This window comes from Pipistrellus kuhlii, unplaced genomic scaffold, assembly GCF_014108245.1.
Source record: "Pipistrellus kuhlii isolate mPipKuh1 unplaced genomic scaffold, mPipKuh1.p scaffold_m20_p_18, whole genome shotgun sequence".
Classification (NCBI taxonomy): Eukaryota; Metazoa; Chordata; class Mammalia; order Chiroptera; family Vespertilionidae; genus Pipistrellus; species Pipistrellus kuhlii.
This window is the reverse complement of record NW_023425493.1, coordinates 11457620-11474918: the sequence shown is the minus strand read 5'-3', so window position 1 is coordinate 11474918 and position 17299 is coordinate 11457620. Positions and strand designations below refer to the sequence as shown.

Below are 17299 nucleotides of genomic sequence, written 5' to 3'. Positions count from 1 at the left end.
GCGAGGAACATGTCTGTTTCGGATGCCATGGGGACAGGCCGTGGTGCCAGGCAGTGCCAGGCACGCCGTTCTGCCTCGGTGCGGGGCAGCGAGGGGCGGGCTGCGGGGGGTGGCTGCAGACCTCCCGGGCGCGTCCTAAAAGGTGAGCAGGTGGTGGGCAGGTGGGCAGAGGCGCACAGGTCAGGCTGGGCCACACCCGGCTTGGCGAATGACGTTTATTATTTTTCCAAACAAAAATAAGGTCAGTTTGCAGTCTGTGACGTTAGCCTTGGACCTTGGCGAAAGCCGGGCTGGGAGGAAGGTCATCCATCCAGAGAGGGAGCCCCCACGCTGCAGCCACATCGGGGCCTCTGTCCAGCCGCCTGCCTGCTCCGTGAGGCAGTGGGCACCCTGAGACAGGCTGGCCCAGGTGCTCGGGGTCCGGGGGACTGGGCAGAGCACCCCTCGCCCTGGCCTGCCGCTGCCCAGCTCAGCTGTTAGAGCCCAGCGTCAGAGGGGGAGCCGGAGTGGGGCTCCCCTTGTAGCAAGAAAGCAGCTTCCTGACAGGGACCGCACTGTCCTTCCTTCGCTGGCCCGGGGCGTTGGCCTTAGTGCTCACCGAGTGCTCCTCCTGCAAGGGCGTCGGAGCCTGGCTTCCTCCAACTCTGACGTACAACCCACATTGTTCCCGCCGACCACCCTGGTCCCCGGCCCCGGCCCCTTCCCACGGCTCACTGCCTGGAACCAGGCTCCTTTGGCCCTGAGTCACGGAGGCGGTGTCTTGGGCGTATCTTACGAGCTACAGCTGGTGTAGGTTCGCCCAGGGAGCCTCGGAAAAGACATTGTCCTCAGGGAAGTTTAAAAATAGGCTGAAAGGAAGGCCCGGAGAGGGTGGTGGTGGGAGGGGTAAGGAGGGGGAGAGGAAGGAGGAGGGGGAAGAGCAGAGAATGAGAGAGAAAGGGTTTGGCCACAGGGCAGAGACCGTACTTTCCTACTGGTGCTGGGTAAACTGAGGCTTCACCCCTGAGCCTTCCCCTCATGGGGGGCAGGGGATTCAGCTCCCCGAGAAGCCAGGGTTGGGCAAGGCCAGGCCCAGGATTGGGGTCAAGCTGGCACCAAACCAGGGGGTCCCTTACTTCTTGTGTTATAGACCCCGCTTTGGAAAGAACCCTGTGGACACATTTCCAGCAAAGTGTTTCTAAAGGCATAAGATGACGTGTGTGAGATTACAAAAGAAACCAGCTGTATTAAAATACAGCTATCAACCTAGTTTTAAAATATGTCTTTATTGATTTCATAGAGGAGGGGAGAGGGGGAGATAGAAACATCAATGAGCCAAAACCAGTTTGGCTTAGTGGATTGAAAGGTCCCAGGTTCGATTCCGGTGAAGGGCATGTACATTGGTTGCGGGCACATCCCTGGTGGGGGTGTGCAGGAGGCAGCTGATCGATGTTTCTCTCTCATCAATGTTTCTAGCTCTCTATCCCTCTCCCTTTTTATAAAAGAAAAAAGAAAAGAAAACATCAATGATGAGAGAGAATCATTGATCAACTGCCTCCTATACACCCCCAACTGGGGACCAGGCCCAAAACCCTGCATGTACCCTGACAGGGAATTGAACCCTGACCTCCTGGTTCATAGATCGACCCTCAACCACTGAGCCACACCAAGGACCTTCCGAACGACCTCGAGGACAAAGCGGGGCCTTTGCACGAATTTCGTGAATCAGGCCTCTAGTATAAAATAATAAAATCTAGCAGCAGGTCTACTCTGACCAATACCATGATTTCCCAGGAGTGATGAGCTGACGTGATATTTCAGCACTGCAGTGTTGTACCTGTGGTCTCTGTCTGCCGGGGATACAGTCACAGGAGGGATGGGGCAGCTGAGGTCTGGGGACACGCTCTCATAACTGGCGGAAACACTATACTTTCGTTCCAGTTAGTGAAAGCAAAGGTGGTTTTTACCCCATTCTGTGTTCATTAACCACTGAATTATCCCTGTGGGCCCCAGGACACGACACTGAGGGACAGTCACAGACCTTGTTAGTTTAGTGAACACTTACACGGACATGGCTACTCTTATCACCTCATCTTACAGCCCAGGACACGGAGGCTTGGAGCCACGGAGGTGATTGGGGCACAGGCAGCATATGGCAGGGAGGGAAGGCTGGTGGCATTGAACTTGGGTTCCCTCTCCTAAAGCCTGTACTCTCCCCCAAAACCTGCCTCCTCACCCGAGCAGGCCATCCACCGGGGCCAGAGCGGGCACGACCTTCATTGGCATTGGAGCCGGTTCACAGCGGTGACCCTGAAGGTAGAGGGTGGCACCCTGGCTTGCCCTCAGCAGGGCCGCGGTGGCTTGTCTACTTGTTCCCACGGCTCTCTCAGGGAGCCCAGCACAGCATGGTGTCAGGCTCACCGCGCACTCCCACCTGTGTCTGCTGGTCCTCAGTGGGTCAGAGCTCAGGCCTGGTGTTCAGGCTCCAGAGCCCAGACCTGCCCAGAACCCACCTCAGTTTGTTCCCTTGACACCACACCCGACCCTGAGAAATGCCACAGCGCCCCAAACGGGGGAGGGGCGCTGAGGAGCAAGCCAGGCCCCCAGACAGAGTAAATTGAGGAGGCTTCCTACAAAGAGTGAGTTTTGAGCTGGACTTTTTCCAACTTTTAAATTATGGTCAGCCCTAGCTGGTTTGGCTCAGTGGATAGAGTGTCGGCCCCTGGACTGAAGGGTGGTCCCAGGTTTGATTCTGGTTTGGAGCACACGCCCTGGTTGTGGGCTTGATATCCAGTAGGGGGCAGCCGACCAATGATTCTCTCTCATCATTGATGTTTCTCTCTCTCCCTTCCTCTCTGAAATCAATAAACACATGTTTTAAAAAATAAGGTTCAATTATGAATACGGAAATGAAGAAAATTTGGAAGAATAGTGCAATAAACACCCATAAATTCTCCCCAGAGAAAACGATTGTTAGCATTTTGCCACATTGCCCTGTGTGTGTGAGCATATATATGTAACGTTCTCTGAAGGATTTGAATGTGGGACATTGCAGACACATCACATACTCATCATTATTCCCCTTGGACCCTAATGCCATTTTTTTATGCCTCAGAAAACCAATACTCATTTCTTAACCCCAAGCTCATATTCAAATTTTCTGAAATGTCCTAACTTTTTCTCAAATAAGGATTCAATCCATGTTCCAGCATCGGGGCAGACTGTCCGAGCTGTTGACTGAATGGGAAGCGGGCATTCCCCCCCGGAAGGTTCCAGAGTCACCACGGTGCCTGCTCCCAGGGTGGGGGGTGAGCAGGAGTGAGGGGCCTTGAAGCTAACATGGGGGAGTTTGGTTCTGCCATGGGGGTTAACCCAGAACAAGGGGCGGGGAGTGGGAAGAATCCCAATTGTGCAGAGCACTCAGCAAAGACCGTCCCTGTTCTTCTGACGAACTTCTGGGTGTCTTTCTTTCTTTCTTTCTTTTTTTTAAATATATTTTATTGATTTTTTTACAGAGAGGGAGAGGGATAGATAGTTAGAAACATCAATGAGAGAGAATCAGCTGCCTCTTGCACACCTCCTACTGGGGATGTGTCCGCAACCCAGGTACATGCCCTTGACTGGAATCGAACCTGGGACCTTTCAGTCCGCAGGCTGACGCTCTAGCCACTGAGCCACACCGGTTTCGGCCCTCTGGGCGTCTTTATCAGACCACACCTGCCATCACTTTCTTCCCTAGACACTCAGTCACAACTCGCACTCACACGGGGTCTCAGCCGTGAGTCAGGATGTGGGGAGACCCTGGGATAAACCTCTGGGGCGGTCTGGCCGGCCTGCCAATCTTGGCTGCTCTCCCTCCTGCCACCTGCCTCCCCGCTTTGCCCTTAAGAACTTAATCAGACCAAAGAGCCTCCAGGGAGAGCAGCTGGCACCAGGGACAGAAATAGCCGGGCAGAAAGCCTGTCTCTGTCCAAGCCTCCAGCTCCGGCCGGCCAGGGTTGGAGGCAGAGAGCGTGGGTGTTGGGGAAGGAGAAAATTCAGAGCATGCTCCTGTCCCCCTGAGACCCGCCCTGGGCCAGAGAAGCTAAGCACTCACCGGGCCCAGGACTCGTGTGGGGTCACGCCACCCAGTCCCTGCCGCCTGGTGATGTGGGTTGGGCATCTATCTCAGGGGCACGAGCCTGACCCTGGGAAGAGGGCCCCTGCCCCGGCCTCCACCCTGGCTCTCCTCCGGCCCAGCCGCACCTGAGTGAGGAGTCCGGGGGATGAAGGAGATGGATGTGTCCATCCTGATCAGGCCTTAGGTACTGAGGTCCAGAAATCCCTGCCCAGGCAGTCTCCTGCCCACTTCCTGAGCCTGAGCTGGTGTCCTCCACGGGCCCAGTCGCCGAGGGTGGATGGCATCACCAGCGTGAACAGCTGTTGGTAGGGTTGTGGGTGAGGCTTGGACGTGAAGGCTGGGGTGTCCATCCTCCCTCGGGATGTAAGGAGGGGAGGGGGCAGGCTGAGGGCCAGAGGCTGCTCAGCCCACACTGCCAGGTGCCAGCGGAGAACTCTAAGGAGGCAAACCATCCTCAGTTCCAAGCTGACCCTCCAGGTTGCTATGCAGGTATATTGACAAGGAAGGGAGACGTGCCCGTTTTACTTTGTAAGTGTCAGGCAGAGGGAGGGACGCTGAAGAAGGCACGGAGCTCTGGAGTGGCCCAGCACAGTCCCTGGCCCCTGCGGGCACTGCTGACCCATGTGTATTCGGAGTACCTTCAGTGGGGCAAGCGGACACTCGAAATGACACCTTTTGGTGCTAGGCATCAACCTGACCCGAGTATCTTATTTGGCTTTGAAATACTCATAATTTTAAAATTTATTTGAATTTTTTAAAAAAATCTTTATTGTTCAAAGGATTACATTGGTCTTTCTCTTCTCCCATCCTCCCTTCCCCTCACCGCCAGGCCCTCACGGCCCCATGGCCTGTGTCCACAGGTTATGCATGTATGCACACAAGTTCATGGGCTGATCTCCTCCCACCCACCCTCCCCTGCCTTCCCTCTGAGGTTCAGCAGCCTGTTCGTGCTTCTATTCTCTGGCTGGCCCATGTGCTTTAAACCTCAGCAGGTTTCCTTCTCCGTTTGGCGTTAGCAGGGGTTCAGGAGGCAGTTTCCCTGGGCTCAGTCATCTGGGTGTTCTAGAGATTATTCTAACCACGGAAGTACCTCGCGTTTATGGGGTGCTTGGGACATGCCACATTTATTCACCACGGGTTCTCACACAGCCCCACCTTGTCTTCCAGAGTTAGAGACGATGGCTCCGAGGGGTTAAGCGGCGTCCTCGGGACCACTCCGCTGTGAGGACAGGACCGAGCGAGCGGGTCTTCTTCCTCCGGCCCAGCTCTCCCTCCTCCCTGCTCCTCCCACCCTCACCGGCCGGCCGTGGGGCCTCAGCAGCAGGGTTCGGGGGCCATGTCCCTCCTCCCGTGGCTCCGGTGGAACGAGGCCCTGCCCCGGCTGTCGCCCCGGAGCCCGGCTGAGACGGTGCTGGAGACGCTCATGCTGGAGCTGGCGGGGCAGATGCGGGAGGCGGAGCGGCAGCGGCGGGAGCGCGGCGGGGCGGCCGGGAGGGTCCGCACCGGCGTGGACTACAGCTGGCTGGCCAGCGCGCCCCGGGCCGCCTATGACCTCAGCCCCGCGGAGCGCCTGCACCTGGAGGGGGTCTGCGCCAAGATCCCCCCGGCCTCCTGCGGGCCTGCCATCCTCAGGTAGGCCTGGCCCTGGCCCGGGGCCCCGCTGCTGAGCTGCAGGCTCCGGGGAGGGTGGCAGCTGTGGCAGGGCCCGGGGTTACCAGGGCTGAGGCCAGGGCGCCCGGATGACCCGCTGTCGGTCAGAAAGAGCAAGGCAGGAGGAGGAATCTGGAACATCAGGCCGTGCGAGGGGCCCAGAGTGGCTCCTGGGTGCAGGCTCATGCGTTTTGATAGGAGAGAACCTCAGGCCTTTGGACTTGCTGATCTCCCTGTCAGGTTATTATCCTGAATTTATTTATATATATAATTTCTTTACAGAGAGGAAGGGAGAGGGACAGAGAGCTAGAACGAGGGGTGGGCTGGGGCCACAGGGAGGGGGGGTGACTCTGAGTTACTTCAGGAGAAGTGGGGACGTGGAGGACTTGGGACTTGACGTTAGGGGGTGCACGTGGAAGCCCCGAGCCCAGGTGTCACCGCCAGGTGACCTCCCCTCTCCGCCCCGCAGGTTCCGGCAGCTGCTGGCGGAGCAGGAGCCGGAGGTGCGGGAGGTGTCCCGGCTCTTCCTCTCGGTGCTGCACGAGGTGCTGGAGGGGAGGAGGCGGGAGGAGGAGGCCCGCAGGCTGACCCGGCAGTGGAGCCTGCGGCCCCGCCGCGGCCTGGCCCTGCCTGCCTTCAGGCCCCGCGCCCGCATCTCCCCCTTCGCCAGCGACATCCCCACCGTCTCCGAGGACGTGGAGCGGGGTGCCCGGCCGCCGGCCCGGGCCTGGAGCATGCCCGAGTTCAGGGCACCCCAGGAGGACTGACCCCCCGGCTCTGGGGGCAAAGCCACCGGTGGGAGGGTGTGAAAGGCCTGGGACCACCCCAGGCTCTGGAACCTCCTGCCAGGCAGCCACGGGCAGCCCCAGCCTAAGGCACTCCTGTGAGATGGAGCAAGCCCCTGCCCACCCACCCCTCCCCCTAAAGCAGGGCCCCTCCCTACGCGGGGTCTCCGCAGACAGACCAGGGCCCCACCTTCTGCTTCTGTCTGGAAGACAGATAATTGCCCTGATGTTTTGCCACGCCCCGAGTCCTCACCCCACCTCCAGGGCTGTCCCATTCACCCCATCTCCCTGGGTAACTAACGATGAGGGTCCATTCTCTGCCAGTGTCTGGCGGTCCCGCCACTGCAGGTGGGTCCCAGCCTCGTGGGCCAGCAGAGCTGGAAGTGGCCACAGAGGTCACCGGGTCCACCCTCCTGACTTCTGAACGAGGACCCTAAGGCTCAGACCAGGCTGCTTCTTCCACCTTAAACGGATCCCTGTGGGTGGCAGGTTGTCCCTGAACACTGTCTCTGCCCCTGAGTCCTGGAGTCCTGGGCTATGAGGGGACAGGTCCAAGGACTGCACCAGCACCTGCCCATGGTTTGACTGCTGTCTGGCCTTGGCCTTGGCCTTGGCCTGGGGGGGCTAAGCTGCTCTCCAAGAAAATCGCTGGGGCAGAGGTAGGCTGCCATCACCCCACCCCAGGGCGTCATCTCCTGGGGGGTGGCTGGTCCCCACAGCTCCTCCTAGAAGCTCAGCTCCCCGCTGGATGCTCTGGAGAGTCCGGGTCTCTGAGCCAGGGCCCCTTCGGAATCTGGCCATGCCTGCCCTCGGCCTTCCCCGGAGCCCACGCCCCTAACTGGCCTCGAGGCACCGGACATGCCTTAGGAGAGCCTGCCAGCCTGTGGTTAGCGCTCGGTGATGGGCATGTGGAGTCTCCCCTGTGGGGGTCACCCACAGTGAGTCCGCACACTCTCTGGGCTGCAGTGGGGCATGGGGGACGGTGGGGAAAGTGTCTGTCCCAGTTACCCATGCACACTCAGAAAACCAAGGGAAGCAAGTACTTCAGTGGCAAGTTTGTCCCCAGCCCTGGCTGGGGCGTGTGCAGGAACCAATCACTATGTTTTGTTTCTCTCTCTTCCTCTCTCTCCTCGCTCACTCTCTCTCTCTCTCCCTCTCTCTCTCTCCCTCCCTCCCTCCCTCCCTCCCTCCCTCCCAGTTCCTTCCACTCTTCTTAAAAATGAATGGAAAAATATCCTCTGGTGAGGCTTAACAACAACAAAAATAAAAGATTTCTGTTAAAAAAGAGCTTCTGGCCCCGACCAGCCTGGGAGTCTGTGGAGGGGGGCCAGGTGTGGCCCATCTTCCTGATGAGTTTCACCTCCTCACCGGAAGTGGTTCTCCCGGAAGTCAGAGCTGAGCGTCTGCGGGGTCAGAACCAGGCTTGCAGGTCCACAAGGGCCTGGGTCAGGCTCCTCCCTGGCGCCCTGAGTTCTGCCCGCTCATCCTGGGGGGCCTCAGCGCGTCCTGGGGGAGAGGGCCACCACCGCGCTGGGTTTGCATCTCTAAGAGACTTGGAGCCCTGGTGCTGCTTCTCTGCCAACTCGCCCAGAGAGAGGTAGGTGTGGGCGCCCGCAGAGGCAGGGGGTGGGGGAGGTGAGGGGGTAGGGTGGTGGAGCGGTGGGAGTCGTGGGGGGGCTGGGGGGTGGTGAGGATGGTGGTGGTGGGAGGAGTGGGGGTGGGGGTGGGGGAGTGGTGAGAGTAGGGGAGCCGGGTGGTTGAAGGCAGCCTTCACTTCGGTGGGGTAATTCTGAGGCATTTGGGAGCTCATGTTGTTGGGCAATAAGGAGTTAAGGCAGAAGAAACTGGTGTGTTGGCTGGTCTTAGAGGTGGTTCTGAAGGTGGTGACTGGCCAGAGGCTGGGAGAAGGGGCGTCCCTAGGTCTGTTCCCTCCAAACACTGTTGAAGCAAGAGGTGGATCCGGACCACCAAGGGCACTGGCTAGTGAATCTTAATGTAAATAAAATGCCAGGAGAAGGCAAGTCAGCAGGGGGAAATCCGTATATTCCCTCACTCAGCTCAGTGGGGAAGAAATTTTGTTTTCACTCAAATCTGGACAGAGAATCGTAAAATGGTTAAAAAAAAAACAAAACAAAAAAAACAACAACAACAACAAAAAAAAAAACACCCTCTCACCCAACACTGTCAAGACGGAGTTGTTTTGCTCATTCACATAATTGGTAAAGGTTAAGAATGACAAAAATATACTCGTACATCTTAAACATCTTAGATATTTTATGTTAAGATATAAAATATGGCTCATTTAACAGCAAAATTTTTAGTGTAGGCCCCAGCTGTGTACACTTTTGTGTGTGTGTGTGTGTGTGTGTGTGGCAGGTGTGGGTTGTCTGATGGGAGTGCTACACGTCTGGTGCATTGGGTTGTGTGTCTTTCATTATACAGTAACAGTAAGAACTGGTACAAACAAGTTTTGGAAACAACAGAGGAGAATCATGGTAAGCAGATAACTGAGTTGGAAGGGGCAGAAGATTTGGAAGAGAATTAGAAAAGGATCTACTAGCCTGGACCTTTCAAGTGCCCGCGGGAGGAAATGCGGGGTCAGGGCTAACCCCGTGGGGGTTCAGAGGTCAGTTAACAGAATGTCCGATGTTTCCTCCTTCCCCACCACCTGACAGGCGCCTCTTCTCCCCAGAGGAGAGGGAGACCCGTAGCTCTCCGTCTTGTGTTGCTTTTTCAGTTGAGGTAACTGGCCACGAAAGCCTTATCCACACATCTCAGTAGAACAGACGGAACCCACCAGCCTAGGGTCGGCCTGCAATGAATCCCAATTGGGAATCAAATCTCGAAAGCCTTATCCACGCGTCTCAGTAGAACAGATGGAACCCACCAGCCTAGGGTCGGCCTGCAATGAATCCCAATTGGGAATCAAATCTCAATTGAGATTCAGATTGTTAAAGGGAGTAAGGATGTCCGCCTCCGTTTCTAGTTTAAAAACTCAGGAACGTATGAAAGAACAAAACAGCTTGAGAGGCTCCTGGTGAGTGTGTGTGTTAGCAGCTGTTGGCTGTTGAAGGGATTGGGGTTAAGGATGCTCAGGACTTCCAGGATTATCTGTTTGCCTGAACTCACCACCACTGGCCATTGGAGGGAGCCAGTGGGGTTGGACCACTCAGCAGTTCCATGCTATTTCACTTTGGGTTTTTGTTGGGAACATTTTCAAACAACAAAACAGAGGGAAAGTGTAAGGAGCTCTCATAGCCCCATCTTTAGGGTTTAATGGTCATTAACATTTTACTGTATTTGCTTTCTTTTTTTGTGAAGTACTTTAAAATAAATCCCAGACACCGTGACATTGCACCCCTGAGTATTTCAGTATGCACTGCAAAGGAAATTTACCTGTGTCTCCACAATACCATGGCTCCCAGCAAAATTAACAGTGATTTTTTAAAATGCCATCTAATACCCAGGTCCATATTCAAATTTCTCTATTCCCAACAAGTGATTTTTGCAATTTGTTTTTTAATCCTCACCCGAGGATATACCCACTGATGGAGAAAGAGAGAGAGAGAGAGAGAGAGAGAGAGAGAGAGAGAGAGAGAGAGATTAATGTGAGAAACATCGATTGCACCCCCAGGTATGTGCTCTGATCAGGAATCAAACCCATAACACTCCACCCCATTGAGCCACCCAGCCAGGGATGCAGTTTATTTCTCTGAATAAGAATCTAATCAATCCACACATTGACAAGAAAGTTGTGATCTGTTTTACCTTTGATCATGCTGTACATCCCCTTGACCGGAATCAAACTAGGAAGCCTTCAGCCCACAGGCCAGCGCTCTCTCCACTGTGCCAAACCGGCTAGGTCAGCAACCGAGATTCTTTAATATGTTGCAATAATGCTAAAAATTGATAGTGACAGTATATTTAATCTGATTTCTCATTTGATTAAAATTCTCTCCTCCTCCATATGTTTTATTTTCTCAAACATGCTTGCAAATAGCCAGCTAAAACCTTCCTTTTTCCTGCCATTTAGAAACAAAACACTAAACTATATATATATATATATATATATATATATATATATACACACATATATATATGTGTGTGTGTGTGTGTGTGTATACACACACACACATATATATAGTTTAGAATTCACATGTGTCAAACACAAGGCCCACGGGCCAAATCCGTCCCGCCAGGCCTTGCAATGTGGCCCACACCGCGCTGTCATCACTGCACTCCGCTGCGTTTCCATCACAATGACAGTTTATGACTGTTCAGTAAACCATTCGGCCCGCGATTTAGGCTGGATTTTAGATTTTGGCCCCTTCTCTGATTGAGTTCGACACCCCTAGTTTAGATATATATATCTATACACACTATATATATGTGTGTGTGTATATATATATATATATATATATATATATATATATAGTGTGTACACACCGTATTTTTCGGACCATAAGACGCACCAGTTTTTAGAGAAGGGAAATGAAGAAAAAAAGATTCTGAAACAAATAGTGTCCTAAAATATTTTATGTGCATTAAAACCCAACATCACAGTCATAAACACATGTAATCAACCCTGTAAAGTAAACAGCAGCATTTAGAACCATTTTAGAGCCGGGCAAGCACACAGAGACCACACAGAGCCGGGCAAGTAAAAAAACTTTTTTTTTAAAGTATATGTGTAGGCTATATTTGGACCATAAGACGCAGGGACTTTTCCCCCCCACTTCTGGGGGAAGAAAAGTGCGTCTTATGGTCCGAAAAATACGGTATCTTGAGGGAAATCTCAAGAATTCTAAGAGTGGCTAGTGAAAAACGTGTATTTTTTTTTTTTTTTATGCTATCGTTCAACACGTAGTTATATCTCAGTCTGTCTTAATATATTCACCTGGCTCTCCAACAAAACATGATCCATTTCAAAAGTTATTCATCAGCAAATCATTTTTTTTTACAGTTATTGTAATTTAATTTAACACTTTGCATCATTTGTTAAATGGGGGAATTAGTTGTTTCTTTCTGGTGAGTATTATTACATATTGTATTGATATTATAAGCGGTTAGACATGAGCAGAGCCAGGATGATGGACTGGGTACCGAAGGCCAGCAAGACCCCAGGTGCCTAACAATGGCAGTCACTTGTAGGGAGGGACCTCGCCCCCAGGTGACTTTTCCTCCCCAAGCAGATGGCTGGGCACAAGGTTTGGACCCCTTGGTCTTTCCTCCCTAGAGGTACTAGCGAGGCCTCGGCTGTATTTCAGCTCCAGGCCCAGTGAAGCAGCAAGACCAGCCATGGCTGAGGTCAGCACCAGCTGCACTGGATAATGACCCTGCCCTGGGGCCGGCCAATCCCTCAGTGGAGACCACAGCTCTGACAGGCCACACCTGGAAAACTACTGAATATTCTATTAGGATCTTTCCCTGGGATCTCCCCTAAAATCTCTGCTCTTAAAACCCTTCTGATGCCGAAACTGGTTTTGCTCAGTGGATAGAGAGTCGGTCTGCGGACTGAAAGGTCCCAGGTTTGATTCCGGTCAAGGGCATGTACATTGGTTGCAGGCACATCCCCAGAAGGGTGTGTGCAGGAGGCAGCTAGTCAATATTTCTTTCTCATTGATGTTTCTAGCTCTCTATCCCTCTCCCTTCCTCTCTGTAAAAAATCAATAAAATATATTTTAAACAAACAAACAAACACACACACACACACCCTTAGGATGGAGTGCCCAGTGCACTTTCCCTCCAGGGAGCACACCCACCTTTCCCTTCCTCCCTTCCCTCCCCCTCCTTTAGCTTCCTCCCTGCCAAGCTCCTATGGCCTTCCTTTACCTCTATAACTTGTTTCCTAAGCCGTTTCTTCTAGGAATTACTTCTTCTACCTCCGTAAGTTGCCAAGCCAATGTTCTCTTACAGTTTGGGTCTTTCTCTGAATTCTTTCCTAGCCAGAAGCTAAGGCTGCTGAACCCAGGTCCGGTCTGACCCCACAGGTCAGACCCCGAGTGCCCTCCCCACAGTCTACAGCAGTGTGAAGTCAGCATGCTAGATTGAGTAGAGGGCCCATCTGAAAGTAAAATCATTGACTCCAAATCGTGACTTTATCATAGTTAAGGGGGAAATAACAAAATAATGTTTTCAAGTTCCTAAACCTGTCCAAGAGTTTTATATTACTGAGAAGGGCATTCAACAAGCCAACAGAGATGGCAGCATTTTTATATGGCTCTTCGGCCCCTTGAGTGTGGCTCTTCCACAAAATACCACGGCCTGGGCGAGTCTATTTTGAGGAAGTGGCATTAGAAGAAGTTTACGTTTAAAAAATGTGGCTCTCAAAAGAAATTTCAATCGTCGTCCTGTTGCTGTTTGGCTCTGTTGACTAATGAGTTTGAGTGCATTGCATTCCAGTCAGGAGCAGAGGCAGCTTTGCCAAAGCCTGCAGCCGAACCTGGCGGTTCTCCAGCCGTGTCCCCTCCTGGCTGGGACTTGGTGGTGCGGGTGCAATTCCATTCCAGGAGCAAGCTGCTCCTCCCACTGGGAGCTGAGTCCTGAGGCGAACAGCTCAGAAGCTGCTCTGGCAGCTCCTCGGGGCTGTAGGTCTCGCTGCTCGGCTCTCACTAAGGGTCCAGGGCACAGGGCGGAGGAGACACTGTTGGGGTCAGCACCTCCTGCGCAGAAAAGAAGCTGAGCCAATAGGCAAAGAAACTGCTCCAAAATGCGAAAGGGATGGGAGAAATACAGCTTTTATCCAAAAAAGCCTGCCCACCCATATTGATATGGACAGAAATGGCTTTGTCATCGAGAAAACTTTTCACTATAGATGCAAGGGGGGAAAAAATGTGATCCCTTTCTGTCTGCGGCAGACAAGATGGAATGGGACGACACAGGAAAAGAAAAAAATTCCTTTATTAATATTTGAATGGTCCTTTGCAATTTACAAATGCTTTCTTTTTTTATTGAGGGATTATATGTGTACATATCTTACCATTGCCCTCCCCCCACCTCATTCGCATACATGCCCTCACCCCCCAGAGTTTTATGTCCATTGGTTATGCTTATTTGCATGCATACAGGTCCTTCGGTTGATCTCTTATCTCCCCTACCTCTTCCTACAGGAAGCTGCTGTAATTTGACAGTCTGTTTAATGCTTTACTGACTCTGTATCTATCTTTTTGTTCATCGGTTTATAATGTTCTTTACTATCCATAAATGAGTGAGATCATGTTGTATTTTTCTTTCATTGTCTGGCTTATTTCACTTAGCATAATGTTCTCCAATTCCATCCAGGTTGCTGCAAATGGTAAGAATTCCTTCTTTTTTATGGCAGCATAGTATTCCATTGTGTAGATTACCACAGTTTTCTGATCCAGTCATCTGCAGACAGGCACCCAGGCTGTTTCCAAATCTTAGCTATTATAAATTGTGTTGCTATAAATATAGGGGTGCATATATCCTTTCTGATTGGTGTTTCTAGTTTCTTAGGAAATATTCCTAGGAGTGGAATTACTAGGTCAAATGGGAGTTCCATTTTTAATTTTTTGAGGAAACTCCATACTGCTCTCTACAGTGGCTGCACCAGTCTGCATTCCTACCAGCATTGCATGAGTCTTCCTTTTTCTCTATATCCTCGCCAACACTTGTCATTTGTTGATTTGTTGATGATAATCATTCTGACAGGTGTGAGGTGGTACCGCATTGTTGTTTTGAATTGCATCTCTCGGATAATTAGTGACTTTGAACATGTTTTCATGTGTCTCTTGGCCTTTCTTCTGTCTTCTTTCGAAAACATTCTATTTAGGTCCATGGCCCATTTTTTATTGGGTCATTTATTTTTCTTTTATTAAGTTGTATAAGCTGCCTGAGGGTGTTGGAGATTAAACCTTTATCGGTGATAACATTTGCAAATATTTTCTCTCATACGGTGGGTTTTTTCATTGTTTTGTTGATGGTTTCTTTTGCTGTAAAAAAGCTTTTTATTTTGATGTAGTCCCATTTGTTTATTGTTTATTTTCTCTTTAGCTTCCATTGCCCAAGGGGCAGTATCAGTGAAGTTCTTTTGGCATATGTCTGAGATTTTGCTGCCTTTGGATTCCTCTAGTATTTTTATGGTTTCCCGTCTTATGTTTAAGTCCTGTATGAAATTTGAGTTTATTTTTGTGTATGGTGTAAGTGGGTGATCTAGTTTCATTTTTTTGCATATTTTCCCAACACCATTTATTTAAGAGACTGTCTTGACTCCATTGTATGTTCATGCCTCCTTTGTCAAGTATTGAGAATAGTGGTTAGGGTCAATATCTGGATTCTCTATTCCATTGATCTATATGTCTGTTCTTGTGCCAGGACCAGACAGTTTTGAGAACAGTGGCTTTGTAATATGGCCTGAAATCTGGTATTGAGATCCCTCCTACTTTATTCTTCTTTCTCAGGATATCTCAATTTGGCTATTAGGGGTCTTTTTTTATTCCATATGGATTTTTGGAGAGTTCTTTTTAGGTCTATGAAATATGCCGTTGATATTTTAATGGGGAGTGCATTGAATCTATAGATTGCTTTGGGTAATATGGACATTTTAATGATGTTGATTCTACCAATCCATCTTCCTCTATCACTTTTTTCAGTGTCCTGTAGTTTTCTACATATAGCTCTTTTACCTCCTTAGTTAAGATTATCCCTCGATATCTTAATTTTTTTTGGTGCAATGATAAATGGGATTGCTTTTTTAATCTCTCTTTCTATAAGTTTACTATTGGTGTATAGAAAGGCCATAGATTTCTTCGTGTTAATTTTGTATCCTGCTACATTGCCGAATTCATTTATTAAGTCTATTAGTTTTTTGATGGAGTCTTTCGGGTTTTTTTTTTTTTTTTATGTATAATATCCTGTCATCTGCAAATAAAAACAGCTTTACTTCCTCTTTTCCAATTTTTATTTCTTCTTGTTGTCTAATTGCAATGGCTAATACTTCCAGTGCTATGTCAAACAGGAGTGGTGAGAGTGGGCATCCCTGTCTTGTTCCTGTTCTTAGGGAAAATGGTTTTAGTTTTTGCCTATTGAGTATGATGTTTGCTGTGGGTTTATCATAAATAGCTTTTATTATGTTGAGGTATGATCTTTCTATTTACACCTTGAGAGTTTTTATCAAGGGTGTTGAATTTTGTCAAATGCTTTTTCTGTATCAATTGATATGACTATGTCATTTTTATATCTCAATTTGTTTATGTGATGTATCACATTTATTGATTTGTGGATATTGTACCATCCTTGCATTCCTGGGATAAATCCTACTTTATCATTGTGTATGATCTTTCTGATTTACTGCTGGAGCCGATTTGCTACAATTTTGTTGAGGATCTTGGTATCTATGTTCATGAGGGATATTGGCCTATAATTCTCTTTCATTATATCGTCTTTATCTGGTTTTGGTATTAGGGTGATGCTGGCTTCATTGAAGGAGCTTGGAAGTGTTCCTCTTGAATTTTTTGGAATAGTCTGAGAAAGATAGGTTTTAGTTCTCCCTTGAATGTTTGGTAAAACTCTCCTGTGTAGCCATCTGGTCCTGGGCTTTTGTTTGCCAGAAGCTTTTTGATAACTGCTTCAATTTCTTCCATAGTTACTGGCCTATTGAGCTGTTTAGATTTTTCCTGATTGAGTTATGGAAGGTTATATTTTCCTAGGAATATGTCCATTTTCTCCAGGTTGTCCAGTTTGTTGGAATAGAGTTGTTCATAGTATTTTTTAACAATCCTTTGTATTTCGGCGGGGTCTGTTGTTATTTCACCTCTTTCATTTCTGATTTTGTTTATTTGGGTCCTCTCTCTTTGCTTTTTGGTGAGTCTGGCTAGAGGTTCATCAATCTTGTTTATCCTTTCAAAGAACCAACTCTTGGTTTTGTTGATCTTTTGTAGTGTTTCTTAGGTCTCTATGTCATTTATCTCCACTCTGATCTTTATTATTTTCTTCCTTCTGCTTACACTGGGCTTTTCTAGTTGCTCTTTTTCTAATTCTTTGAGTTGTAGGGTTAGGTAATTTATTATCATTGTTTCTTGTTTTTTGCAGTAGGCTTGTAGAGATATGAACTTCCCTCTCAAAACTGCTTTTGCTGTGTCCCATAAATTTTGGATTATTGTGTTATCATTGTCATTTGTTGCCATGATGTTTTATTTCTTCCTTGATCTCTCTGGTAACCCAGTCATTGTTTAATAGCATGCTGTTTAGTCTCCATGTGTTTGATTTCCTTGGATTTTTTTTTTTTTTAAGTTGATTTCCAGTTTTATGCCACTGTGACCGGAGAAGATGCTTGATATGATTTCTATCTTCTTGAATTTGAAGAGATTTTGCCTATGTCCAACATATAGTCTATCTTTGAAAATGACCCATGCCCACTTGAGAAGAATGTATATTCTGTGGCTTTGGGGTGAAATGTTCTGAAGATGTCAATTAATTCCATCTGGTCTAGTGAGTCATTTAGGATTGATATTTCTTCACTGATTTTTTGTTAGAGGATTTGTCCAACGGCGATAGTGGGGTATTAAAGTCTCTTACTATGATTGTATTGCTGTTAATCTATCCCTTGATATCCTCTAGGAGGGGTTTTTTTTTTGTTTTTGTTTTTTTGTTTTTGGTTCTTCTTCATTTCCTCTTGGTTCTTACTCATATTGTCAAATTAGTCTTCCATTATTTTCAGCCACCTCTGACCATGTCTCTGAATTCTTTCTCTGACAGGTTGCTTGCCTCTATATTGTTTACTTCTCTTTCTGGTGATGCCTGCTTT

General features: G+C 49.3%; 1 protein-coding gene across 1 annotated transcript; it reads left to right on the top strand.

Annotated features, from left to right (window-relative positions):
* Positions 1–5423: 5423 nt before the first annotated feature.
* Positions 5424–7658, top strand: RD3 (RD3 regulator of GUCY2D). Its single transcript, XM_036442658.2, has 2 exons — positions 5424–5731; positions 6219–7658. The coding sequence occupies exons 1-2, from the start codon at positions 5436–5438 to the stop codon at positions 6514–6516; spliced, it is 594 nt and encodes a 197-aa protein (XP_036298551.1). The 5' UTR covers positions 5424–5435; the 3' UTR covers positions 6517–7658.
* Positions 7659–17299: the final 9641 nt, after the last annotated feature.